This window comes from Lichenostomus cassidix, chromosome 2 (genome assembly GCF_008360975.1).
Source record: "Lichenostomus cassidix isolate B80296 chromosome 2, HeHo_3.0, whole genome shotgun sequence".
NCBI lineage: Eukaryota > Metazoa > Chordata > Aves > Passeriformes > Meliphagidae > Lichenostomus > Lichenostomus cassidix.
In genome coordinates this window covers 151434601-151448163 of record NC_139482.1, presented here as the reverse complement: position 1 = coordinate 151448163, position 13563 = coordinate 151434601, and the positions used below count along the sequence as shown (strand labels likewise).

Genomic DNA, 13563 nt, shown 5'->3' with positions numbered 1-13563 from the left:
TCTCAAAAAGGCTCTGATCCTATTATTTGGGGATCCCTAAAAGGGTCTGAGTCCCCCAGACCCCAAGGGATGTCATCCCCTATTATTTTGGGGTCCCAAAAAGGGTCTGAACCTATTATTCTGGGACCCCAAAAAGGCTCTGATCCCATTATTTGGGGATCCCAAAACGGGTCTGACATCATTATTTGGGGATCCCAAAAAGGATCTGAACCCACAAGACCCCAAGGAACATCATCCCCTATTATTTTGGGGTCCCAAAAAGGGTTTGATCCTATTGTTTTGGGGTCCCAAAAAGGGGTTGAGCCTATTGTTTTGGGGTCCCAAAAAGGGTCTGACCTCATTACTTTGGGACCCCAAAAAGGGTCTGAACTCCCCAGACCCCAAGGGACATCATCCCCTATTGTTTTGGGCTCCCAAAAAGGGTTTGATCCTATTATTTTAGGATCCCAAAAAGGGTTTGAGTTCCCTAAACCCCAAGGGACGTCATCCCCTATTATTTTGGGGTCCCAAAAAGGCTCTGACCCCATTATTTGGGGATCCCAAAACGGGTCTGACATCATTATTTGGGGATCCCAAAAAGGGTCTGAACCCCCCAGACCCCAAGGGACCTCATCCCCTATTATTTTGGGGTCCCAAAAAGGATCTGATCCCATTATTTTAGGATCCCAAAAAGGGTTTGAGTTCCCTAAACCCCATGGGATGTCATCCCCCATTATTTGGGGACCCCAAAAAGGCTCTGACCCCATTATTTGGGGACCCCAAAAAGGCTCGGAGCCCATTCTCTCAGCACCCCAAAAAGGCTCTGACCCCATTATCTCAGCACCCCAAAAAGGCTCTGACCCCATTATCTCAGCACCCCAACAAGGCTCTGACCCCATCATTTGGGGACCCCAAAAAGGCTCTGACCCCATTCTCTCAGCACCCCAAAAAGGCTCGGAGCCCATTCTCTCAGCACCCCAAAAAGGCTCGGAGCCCATCCTTTGGGGTCAGCTGCCCACGTCCTACAGCACCGCCGTGGCCCCAAACGCCGTGGCTCCCCCAGCCCAGAACGGGGTGACCCCAATCCTGGCCCTACACTGGGCGACCCCAATCCTGCCTCACCCCAACCCCCCGAGACCCCAAAAGCACCCCGAGGGGGATTTAGGGTCGTCGCCTCCTCCTCCTCCTCCTCCTCCTCCTCCTCCTCCTCCTCCTCCTCCCCCCAATAAAAGCGTTTTCGACGTCTGGCTGAGCCACCCCGGGGACATCGCGCTGCGAGGGTGACGCCCAACATTTTGGGGGTTTTCGTGCCCAAATTTTGGGGTGCTGGTCATAAAATTTTGGGGGTTTCATCCTAAAATTTTGGGGGTTTCATCCTAAATTTGCGGGGTTTCACCCCAAAATTTTGCAGATTCCACCCCAAAATTTTGCAGGTCTCACCCCAAAATTTAGGGGCTCTTATCCGAAAATTTTGGGGTTTCATCCCAAATTTCGGGGATCCCACCTCAAAATTTCGGGGGTCTCATCCCAAAATTTTGCATGTCTCACCCCAAAATATTGGGTGTTTAATCCCAAAATTTCAGGCTTTCATCCCAAAATTTCGCAGGCTCACCCCAAAATTTCGGGAGTCTCATCCTAAAATTTCAGGGATCCCGTCCCAAAATTTCAGGGGTTTCATCCTAAATTTTTGGAGTTCCCGTCCCAAAATTTTGGGGATCCCGTCCCAAAATTTCGGGGGTTTCATCCCAAAATTTCATGGTCTCACCCCAAAATTTTGCAGGTCCCATCCCAAATTTGCAGGGGTTTAATCCTAAAATTTCAGATGTCCCACACCAAAATTTCATGGAGTTACCCCAAAAGTTTACAGCTCTCATCCCAATATTTTGTGGTCTCACCCCAAAATTTCGGGGCTCTCATCCCAAGATTTGGCGGGTCTCACCCTAAAATTTTGGTGGTTTCACCCTAAAATTTTGTGGATCTCATCCCAAAATTGCGTGGATTTTGTTCCAAAATTTCATGGATCCCATCCCAAAATTTTGGGGTCTCATCCCAAAATTTTGAGGTTCCCATCCCAAAATTGAAGGGATCCCGCCCCAAAATTTTGGGGTTTCATCCCAAAATTTCGCGGGTCTCACCTCAAAATTTCGGGTGCTTCGTCCCAAAATTTTGGGGCTTCATCCCAAATTTGCTGGGGTTTCATCCTAAAATTTTGGATGTCTCATCCCAAAATTTGCCGGCTTCCACCCCAAAATTTCATGGTCTCATCCCGAAATTTTGGATGTCTCAACCCAACATTTTGCAACTCCCATCCCAAAATTTGGGGTTTCTCATTCCAAAATTTCGCAGATCTCATCCCAAAATTTCAGATGTCTCACCCCAAAATTTCGTGGTGTAACCCCAAAATTTTGCAGCTCTCATCCCAAAGTTTCGGGGCTCTTTTCCCAAAATTTTGGGGGTTTCATCCTAAAATTTCGTGGATCCCATCCCAAAATTTTGGGGATCTCATCCCAAAATTTCAGGGATTTCATCCCAAATTTCGGGCATTTCATCCTAAAATTTCGGATGTCTCACCCCAAAATTTCACGATCTCATCCCAAATTTTTGGATGTCTCACCACAAAAGTTTGCGAGTCCCATCCCAAAATTTCACAGATCTCATCCCAAAATTTTGGGGGTTTCATCCCAAAATTTTGGAGATTCCACCCCAAAATTTCATGGTCTCATGCCAAAATTTCACAAATCCAACCCCAAAATTTCGGGATCTCATCCCAAAATTTTGGGGATTCCACCTCAAAATTTCACGGGTCTCACCCCAAAATTTTGTGGATTCCATCCCAAATTTTGTGGTCTCATCCCAAAATTTCGGGGTTCCTATTCCAAGATTTCGCGGATCCCACCCCAAAATTTCGGATGCCTCACCCCTAAATTTCACGGTCTTGTCCCAAAATTTCAGATGTTTCATCCCAACATTTCGCGGGTCCCACCCCAAAATTTAGTGAGTTTCACCCCAAAATTTCGGGGTTCTCGTCCCAAAATTTCAGATGTCCTACCCTAAAATTTTGCCGATTCAACCCTAAATTTTGCAGTCTCACCCCAAAATTTCCTGGTCCCACCCCAAAATTTGGGGTCCCCCCCGCTGTCCCTGCCCAGCCTGGCAGCCAATAAAGGCATTGGGTGACAAAGGCAGTGACGTTGTTGGTGTCATTGTGGGTCACTGTGTGTGTGTGTGTGTGTGTGTGTGTGTGTGTGACCCTGCCCAGGCTGTCCCAGTTCATCCCAGTTCATCCCAGTTCATCCCAGTTCAATCCCAGTTCATCCCAGTTCATCCCAGTTCAATCCCAGTTCATCCCAGTTCATCCCAGTTCATCCCAGTTCAATCCCAGTTCAATTCCAGTTCATCCCAGTCCATCCCAGTTCATCCCAGTTCATCCCAGTCCATCCCAGTTCATCCCAGTCCATCCCAGTCCAATCCCAGTTCATCCCAGTTCATCCCAGTTCATCCCAGTTCATCCCAGTTCAATCCCAGTCTGTCCCAGTTCATCCCAGTCCGTCCCAGTCCATCCCAGTCCGTCCCAGTCTATCCCAGTTCATCCCAGTTCATCCCAGTCTGTCCCAGTTCATCCCAGTTCATCCCAGTTCCATCCCAGTTCATCCCAGTTCAATCCCAGTTCATCCCAGTCAATCCCAGTTCATCCCAGTTCAATCCCAGTTCATCCCAGTCCATCCCAGTCCATCCCAGTGCATCCCAGTTCATCCCAGTTCATCCCAGTACATCCCAGTTCATCCCAGTTCATCCCAGTCCATCCCAGTTCATCCCAGTACATCCCAGTTCATCCCAGTTCATCCCAGTTCATCCCAGTTCAATCCCAGTTCATCCCAGTCCATCCCAGTTCATCCCAGTTCATATCCCAGTTCAATCTCAGTCCATCCCAGTTCAATCCCAGTTCAATCCCAGTCTGTCCCAGTTCATCCCAGTTCATCCCAGTTCATCCCAGTTCATCCCAGTTCATCCCAGTTCAATCCCAGTCAATCCCAGTTCATCCCAGTTCATCCCAGTTCATCCCAGTTCAATCCCAGTCCATCCCAGTCCATCCCAGTCCATCCCAGTTCAATCCCAGTCCATCCCAGTTCATCCCAGTTCATCCCAGTTCATCCCAGTTCATCCCAGTTCAATCCCAGTTCATCCCAGTTGCTCCCAGTTCATCCCAGGCTGTCCCAGTTCATCCCAGTTCATCCCAGTTCATCCCAGTTCATCCCAGTTCAATCCCAGTTCATCCCAGTCCATCCCAGTTCATCCCAGTTCAATCCCAGTTCAATCCCAGTCCATCCCAGTCCATCCCAGTTCAATCCCAGTTCATCCCAGTTCATCCCAGTTCATCCCAATCCATCCCAGTCTGTCCCAGTTCATCCCAGTTCATCCCAGTTCATCCCAGTTCAATCCCAGTTCATCCCAGTTCATCCCAGTTCAGCCCAGTTCATCCGAGTTCATCCCAGTTCAATCCCAGTCTGTCCCAGTTCATCCCAGTTCAATCCCAGTTCATCCCAGTTCAATCCCAGTCCATCCCAGTTCATCCCAGTTCAATCCCAGTTCAATCCCAATTCAATCCCAGTTCATCCCAGTTCAATCCCAGTTCAATCCCAGTTCATCCCAGTCTGTCCCAGTTCAATCCCAGTTCATCCCAGTTCAATCCCAGTCCGTCCCAGTCCATCCCAGTTCAATCCCAGTTCAATCCCAGTCGCTCCCAGTTCAATCCCAGTTCATCCCAGTTCATCCCAGTTCATCCCAGTTCAATCCCAGTTCATCCCAGTCTGTCCCAGTTCAATCCCAGTTCATCCCAGTTCATCCCAGTTCATCCCAGTTCATCCCAGTCCATCCCAGTTCATCCCAGTTCAATCCCAGTTCATCCCAGTTCATCCCAGTCCATCCCAGTCCATCCCAGTTCATCCCAGTTCATCCCAGTTCAATCCCAGTTCATCCCAGTTCATCCCAGTCCATCCCAGTCCATCCCAGTTCAGCCCAGTTCATCCCAGTTCAATCCCAGTCCATCCCAGTTCATCCCAGTTCATCCCAGTTCAATCCCAGTCCATCCCAGTCCATCCCAGTTCAATCCCAGTTCATCCCAGTTCATCCCAGTTCAATCCCAGTTCAATCCCAGTTCATCCCAGTTCATCCCAGTTCAATCCCAGTCTGTCCCAGTTCATCCCAGTTCATCCCAGTTCATCCCAGTCCATCCCAGTTCAATCCCAGTTCAATCCCAGTCCATCCCAGTTCATCCCAGTTCATCCCAGTTCAATCCCAGTTCATCCCAGTTCAATCCCAGTTCATCCCAGTTCATCCCAGTTCATCCCAGTTCATCCCAGTTCAATCCCAGTTCATCCCAGTTCATCCCAGTCTGTCCCAGTTCATCCCAGTTCATCCCAGTCCATCCCAGTTCATCCCAGTTCATCCCAGTTCATCCCAGTTCAATCCCAGTCTGTCCCAGTTCATCCCAGTTCATCCCAGTTCAATCCCAGTTCATCCCAGTTCAATCCCAGTTCAGCCCAGTCCATCCCAGTTCATCCCAGTTCATCCCAGTTCATCCCAGTCCATCCCAGTCCATCCCAGTTCATCCCAGTTCAATCCCAGTCCATTCCAGTTCATCCCAGTCCATCCCAGTTCATTCCCAGTCCATCCCAGTTCATCCCAGTTCAATCCCAGTCCATCCCAGTCCATCCCAGTTCAATCCCAGTCCATCCCAGTCCATCCCAGTTCAATCCCAGTTCATCCCAGTTCATCCCAGTTCAATCCCAGTTCATCCCAGTTCAATCCCAGTTCATCCCAGTCCATCCCAGTCCATCCCAGTCCATCCCAGTTCATCCCAGTAACTCCCAGTTCAATCCCAGTTCATCCCAGTTCATCCCAGTTCCATCCCAGTTCATCCCAGTTCAATCCCAGTCCATCCCAGTTCAGCCCAGTTCAATCCCAGTTCAATCCCAGTTCAATCCCAGTCTATCCCAGTTCATCCCAGTTCATCCCAGTTCAATCCCAGTCCATCCCAGTCCATCCCAGTTCAATCCCAGTCTGTCCCAGTTCATCCCAGTCCATCCCAGTCCATCCCAGTCCATCCCAGTCCATCCCAGTTCATCCCAGTCACTCCCAGTTCATCCCAGTTCAATCCCAGTCTGTCCCAGTTCATCCCAGTCACTCCCAGTTCATCCCAGTTCATCCCAGTCCATCCCAGTTCATCCCAGTCCATCCCAGTCAGTTTTTATAGGGTTTTTATGCAGTTTTGGGGCTTTTACAGGTTTTTAAGGTGTTTTTGTGAGTTTTTTAGGATTTTGAGGGTTTTATGGGGTTTTTATGGGGTTTTTATGGGGTTTTGGGTTTTTCTGGGGTTTTCATGGGGTTTTGGGGTTTTGACGTGGTTTTTCTGGGGTTTTTCTGGGGTTTTGGAGTTTTGGGGTTTTTATGGTGTTTTATGGGTTCTTGTGGGGTTTTGGGATTTATATGGGGTTTTGTGGGGGTTTCATAGGGTTTTTATGGGTTTTTGGAGGTTTGTTGGGGTTTTTATGGGGTTTTGGGGGTTTTGTGGGGTTTTGGGTTTTTATGGAGTTTTGAGGGTTTTATGGGGTTTTGGGGTTTTATGGAGTTTTTATGGGGTTTTTGGTTGTTTTTTTGGGTTTTGGAGTTTTTAATAGGGTTTTTATGGGGTTTTGGGGTTTTTTAATGGGGTTTTTAGGATTTTGGGGGTTTTAAGGGGTTTTGGGGGTTTTATGGGGTTTTTATGGGATTTTTATGGTTTTTTAATGGGGTTTCAGATTTTTATGAGGTTTTCATGGGTTTTGAGTTTTTTATGGGGTTTTTATGGAGTTTTATGGGGTTTTCATGGGGTTTTTGGGCTTTTATGGGGTTTTTGGGTGTTTTGGTGGTTTTATGGGTTTTATGGGTTTTTATTGGGGTTTTGAAGTTTTTATGGGGTTTTGGTTTTTTTGGTGATTTTTATGGGTTTTTGTGGGGGTTTTGGGGTTTTGGGTTTTTTAGGGTTTGTTATGGGGTTTAGATGTTTTTATGGGGTTTTGAGGTTTTTTATGGGGTTTTAATGGGGATTTTAGGATTTTTTATGGGGTTTTGGGGTTTTTATGGGGTTTTTTGGTGTTTGGGGTTTTTATGGGTTTTTGGGGGTTTAATGGGGTTTTTGTGGGGTTTTTATGGGGATTTTATGGGGTTTTTAGGATTTTTATGGGGTTTTTATGGGGTTTGGGGGTTTTTGTGGGGTTTTTATGGGGTTTTTTTTGGGCTTTATATGGGTTTCTTTTGGTTTTTATGGGGTTTTATGGGTTTTTAATGGCATTTTGGGGTTTTTATGGAGTTTTTTGGGGTTTTTTATGGGGTTTCTATAGTATTTTGGGGTTTTATGGGATTTTGGGGTTTTTATTGGGGTTTTTAGGTTTTTATGGGTTTTTATTGGGTTTTTAGGATTTTGGGAGTTTTATGGGGTTTTGGGGTTTTTATGGAGTTTTTATGGGGTTTTTTATGGGTTTTTTTGGGTTTTGGGTTTTTTTGGTGTTTTTATGGGTTTTTTTCGTGTTTTTATGGTATTTTTATGGGGGTTTGGGGTTTTTATGGGGTTATGGGGGTTTTATGGGTTTTTTTTGGGAGGTTGGGGTTTTTATGGGTTTTTTTATTGGGTTTTTATGGGTTTTTTGGGGTTTTATGGGGTTTTTAGGGTTTTGGGGATCCCTCGCTGTGGGGGGTTGGATAAGGGGGAGGGGGATGGGATTGGGGGTCTGTAGGGTGAGGTGTTTGGGGTTGAGGGGGATTTGGGGTTTTTATGGGGTTCCCTGGGATTTGGGGTCATTGGGATGAGGGAAATCCCAATCTGGGGGTCTGGGGATCCTCTTCTTGTGGGATTTGGGGGCTTTGGGGTTCCCATTTCTGAGGGTTTGGGGCCTCATTCCTATAGGATTTTGGGGTTCCCATCCCTGTAGGGTCCGAGATATTTTAGGGTATTTTAGGGTATTTTAAGATATTTTAGGGTATTTTAGGATCTTTTAGGACATTTTAGGGTAATTTAGGATATATTAGGATATTTTAGGATATTTCAGGACATTTTAGGACATTTTAGGACATTTTAGGATATTTTAGGACATTTTAGGACATTTTGGGATATTTTAGGATATTTTAGGAATGGTTTCCCGTTTCTCAGGGGTTTGAGGTTCCCATTCCTATGGGATTTTGGGGTTTTTGGGGTTTCCATTTCTGGGGGGTTTAGGGTCTCCTTCCTATGGGATTTCGGGATTTTCATTCCTTTGGGATTTTGGGGGTTTTGGGGTTCCCATTTGGGGGATTTTGAGGTCCCATTCCTATGGGATTTTGAGGTCCCATTCCTATGGGATTTTGAGGATTTTGGGATTCCATTCCTGTGGGATTTTGGGGTTTTTGGGGTTCCCATTTCTGGGGGATTTGGGTTCCCATTTTGGGGGATTTTGGGGGTTTTGGTGTCCCATTCCTATGGGATTTTGGGATTCCCATTCCTGTAGGATCCCAAATATTTTAGGACATTTTAGGATCTTTTAGGATATTTTAGGATCTTTTAGGATATTTGAGGATATTGTAGGATATTTCAGAACATTTTAGGAAATTTTAGGACATTTTAGGACATTTTAGGACATTTTAGGATCTTTTAGGACATTTTTTGATATTTCAGGACATTTCAGGACATTTCAGGACATTTTAGGAATGGGGTTCCCACCCCTGTAGGGTCCCAAATATTTCAGGACATTTTAGGACATTTTAGGACATTTTCGGATATTTTAGGATCTTTTAGGACATCTCAGGCCATTCCAGGCCCTTTTAGGATGCCACCCTCCCCCTTTCCCCCCCAGGTGCTCAAAGACCCCACCAAACCCCAAGCCAAGGGCAACTACTGGACGGTGGACGTGACCCGAATCCCGCCGGCGGCCCTAAAACTGCAGAACACCGCCGTGGCTCGGGGGGGAGGAGGTGGCACTGCCACCCCCTTTGTCCCCGACCTGTCCCCGTTCGTCCTTTCGGGGTGTCCCTACCCCCCCTCCCCCACCCCGCCCCATTCCAGCTTCTCCATCGCGTCCCTCCTGCGGGAAAATCCCCCGTTTGGGGACGGAAGGGATTTGGGGTCGTCGTCGCCTCCTGTGCTGCTGGAGCCCAGCTGGGGATCCCAAAAAGGGGTTGAGCCTGTTGGTTTGGGGTCCCAAAAAGGGTCTGAGTCCCCTAAACCCCAAGGGACCTCATTCCCTATTATTCTGGGATCCCAAAATGGGTTTGATCCTATTATTTTGGAGTCCCAAAAAGGGTCTGATCCTATTGTTTTGGGGTCCCAAAAAGGTTCTGATCCTATTATTTGGGGATCCCTAAAAGGGTCTGAACCCACCAGACCCCAAGGGATGTCATCCCCTATTATTCTGGGGTCCCAAAAAGGGTCTGATCCTATTATTTTAGGGTCCCAAAAAGGGTTTGATCCTATTATTTTGGGGTCCCAAAACGGCTCTGACCTCATTATTTGGGGATCCCAAAACGGGTCTGACATCATTATTTTGGGATCCCAAAAAGGATCTGAACCCCCCAGACCCCAAGGAACATCATCCCCTATTATTTTGGGGTCCCAAAAAGGTTCTGATCCTATTGTTTTGGAGTCCCAAAAAGGGGTTGAGCCTATTGTTTTGGGGTCCCAAAAAGGGTTTGATCCTATTATTTTGGGGTCCCAAAACGGGTCTGACCCCATTATTTGGGGATCCCAAAACGGGTCTGACATCATTATTTGGGGATCCCAAAAAGGATCTGATCCCATTATTTTAGGATCCCAAAAAGGGTTTGAGTTCCCTAAACCCCATGGGATGTCATCCCCCATTATTTTGGGATCCCAAAAAGGCTCTGACCCCATTATCTCAGCACCCCAAAAAGGCTCTGACCCCATTATTTCAGTGTCCCAAAAAGGCTCTGACCCCATTATTTGGGGACCCCAAAAAGGCTCTGACCCCATTCTCTCAGCACCCCAAAAAGGCTCTGACCCCATTCTCTCAGCACCCCAAAAAGGCTCGGAGCCCATCCTTTGGGGTCAGCTGCCCACGTCCTACAGCACCGCCGTGGCCCCAAACGCCGTGGCTCCCCCAGCCCAGAACGGGGTGACCCCAATCCTGGCCCTACACTGGGCGACCCCAATCCTGCCTCACCCCAACCCCCCGAGACCCCAAAAGCACCCCGAGGGGGATTTAGGGTCGTCGCCTCCTCCTCCTCCTCCTCCTCCTCCTCCTCCTCCTCCTCCTCCTCCTCCTCCTCCTCCCCCCAATAAAAGCGTTTTCGACGTCTGGCTGAGCCACCCCGGGGACATCGCGCTGCGAGGGTGACGCCCAACATTTTGGGGGTTTTTGTGCCCAAATTTTGGGGTGCTGGTCCTAAAATTGCGGGGGTTTCATCCTAAAATTTTGGGGGTTTCATCCTAAAATTTCAGGGATCTCGTCCCAGATTTGAGAGGCTTTCATCCTGAAATTTTGGGGTTTCATCCTAAAATTTTGGGGGTTTCATCCTAAAATTGCAGGGATCTCATCCTAAAATTTCAGGGATCCCGTCCCAAAATTTCAGGGGTTTCATCCTAAAATTTTTGGGGTTCCCATCCCAAAATTTTGGGGACCCCGTCCCAAAACTTCACAGGTTACATCCTAAAATTACGGGAGTTTCATCCTAAAATTTCGGGGATCCCCTCCCAATATTTTGGGGATTTCATCTCAAAATTTTGGGGTCTCATCCCAAAATTTTAGGGTTCCCATCCCAAAATTGCAGGGATCCCGCCCCAAAATTTTGGGGTTTCATCCCAAATTTCGGGGATCCCACCTCAAAATTTCAGGGGTCTCATCCCAAAATTTTGGATATCTCACCCCAAAATATTGGGTGTTTAATCCCAAAATTTCAGGCTTTCATCCCAAAATTTCGCGGGCTCACCCCAAAATTTTGGGAGTCTCATCCTAAAATTTCAGGGATCCCATCCCAAAGTTTCAGGGGTTTCATCCTAAAATTTTTGGGGTTCCCATCCTAAAATTTTGGGGATCCCGTCCCAAAATTTCGGGTTGTTTCATCCCAAAATTTCATGGTCTCACCCCAAAATTTTGCAGGTCCCATCCCAAAATTTTGGGGATCCCGTCCCAAAATTTCACAGGTTACATCCTAAAATTACGGGGGTTTCATCCTAAAATTTCAGGGATCCCCTCCCAATATTTTGGGGATTTCATCTCAAAATTTTGGGGATTTCATCCCAAAATTGCAGGGATCCCGCCCCAAAATTTTGGATGTCTCACCCCAAAATATTGGGTGTTTAATCCCAAAATTTCAGGCTTTCATTCCAAAATTTCGCGGGCTCACTCCAAAATTTTGGGAGTCTCATCCTGAAATTTCAGGGATCCCATCCCAAAATTTTGGGGTTTCATCCCAAATTTGCAGGGATCCCATCCCAAAATTGGGGGATCTCACCCCAAAATTTTGTGGTTCTTGTCCCAAAATTTCAGAAGTTTCATCCCAAAATTTCAGGGTTTCATCCCAAATTTCAGATGTCTCATCCCAAAATTTTGAAGGTCTCATCCTAAAATTTTGGGGCTCTTGTCCCAAAATTGTGCAGATTCCACCCCAAAATTTCACAGGTTTCACCCCAAAATTTCACAGCTCCCATCCCAAATTGGGGGGGTCTCACCACGAAATTTTGGGGTTCTTGTCCCAAAATTTTGGGATTTTTGCCCCAAAATTTCGGGGGTCTCAGCCTAAAATTTCAGGGATCCCGTCCCAAATTTCAGATGTCTCATCCCAAAATTTCGCAGGTCCCATCCCAAAATTTAGGGGCTCTCATCCCGAAATTTTGGAGGTTTCATCCTAAAGTTTCAGGGTTCTGGTCCTAAAATTTAGTGGGTCTCACCCCAAAATTTTGTGGGTCTCATCCCAAAATTTCGTGGCTCCCATCCCAAAATTTCGAATGTCTCACCCCAAAATTTCGGGTGTTTAATCCCAAAGTTTTGGATGTCTCACCCCAACATTTGTCGGCTCCCATCCCAAAATTTCGGGGTTCTCGTCCCAAAATTTCAGATGTCTCATCCCAACATTTCATGGTCTCGTCCCAAAATTTCAGGGCTCCCATCCCAAAATTTCGGATGTCTCACCCAAAAATTTCGGGGGTCCCATCCCAAAATTTCGGGTGTTTCATCCCCTAATTTGCAGGGGTCTCGTCCCAAAATTTCGGATGTCTCACCCCAAAATTTCATGGTCTCACCCCAAAATTTCAGGGCTCTTTTCCCAAAATTTTGTGGATTCCATCCCAAAATATTGTGGGTCCCATCCCAAAAATTCGGATGCCTCACCCCAAAATTTCAGGAGTTTCATCCCAAAATTTTGGGGGTTTCTTCCCAAGATTTCGTGGATCTCACCCCGAAATTTTGCGGGTCTTGCCCCAAAATTTCGCAGGTTTCATCACAAAATTTTGGGGGTCTCATCCCAACATTTGGCAGCTCCCATCCCAAAATTTCGGGGTTCTCGTCCCAAAATTTCGGGGGTTTCATCCTAAAATTTCGCGGATCCCATCCCAAAATTTCAGATGTCCCACCCCAAAATTTCCTGGTCTCACCCCAAAATTTCGGATGTCTCACCCCAAAATTTCGGATGTCTCACCCCAAAATTTCCTGGTCTCACCCCAAAATTTCCTGGTCCCCCCCCAAAATTTGGGTCCCCCCCCGCTGTCCCTGCCCAGCCTGGCAGCCAATAAAGGCATTGGGTGACAAAGGCAGTGACGTTGTTGGTGTCATTGTGGGTCACTGTGTGTGTGTGTGTGTGTGTGTGTGTGTGTGTGACCCTGCCCAGGCTGTCCCAGTTCATCCCAGTTCATCCCAGTTCATCCCAGTTCATCCCAGTCCATCCCAGTTCATCCCAGTCCATCCCAGTTCATCCCAGTCCATCCCAGTTCATCCCAGTCTGTCCCAGTTCATCCCAGTTCAATCCCAGTTCAATCCCAGTTCAATCCCAGTTCATCCCAGTTCAATCCCAGTTCATCCCAGTTCATCCCAGTTCATCCCAGTTCAATCCCAGTTCATCCCAGTTCATCCCAGTTCATCCCAGTCCCTCCCAGTCCATCCCAGTCCATCCCAGTTCATCCCAGTTCATCCCAGTTCATCCCAGTTCAATCCCAGTTCATCCCAGTCCATCCCAGTTCATCCCAGTTCATCCCAGTTCAATCCCAGTTCATCCCAGTTCATCCCAGTTCAATCCCAGTTCAATCCCAGTTCAATCCCAGTCCATCCCAGTCCATTCCAGTCCATCCCAGTTCATCCCAGTTCATCCCAGTTCATCCCAGTTCAATCCCAGTCCATCCCAGTTCATCCCAGTTCAATCCCAGTTCATCCCAGTTCATCCCAGTTCATCCCAGTTCAATCCCAGTTCAATCCCAGTTCAATCCCAGTTCATCCCAGTTCATCCCAGTTCATCCCAGTTCAATCCCAGTTCAATCCCAGTTCATCCCAGTTCATCCCAGTTCAATCCCAGTCCATCCCAGTTCATCCCAGTTCAATCCCAGTTCATCCCAGTTCATCCCAGTCCATC

General features: G+C 47.3%; 1 protein-coding gene across 1 annotated transcript in view; it reads left to right on the top strand.

Annotated features, from left to right (window-relative positions):
- The window catches only part of LOC146442612 (uncharacterized), a 59801-nt gene that overhangs the window by 35131 nt on the left and 11107 nt on the right, over positions 1 to 13563 (top strand). The window contains 3 exon segments of the mRNA XM_085049872.1: positions 5268 to 6208; positions 8844 to 9088; positions 12839 to 13432. Of these exon segments, the coding sequence (XP_084905998.1) occupies positions 5268 to 6208; positions 8844 to 9088; positions 12839 to 13432 (1780 nt within the window).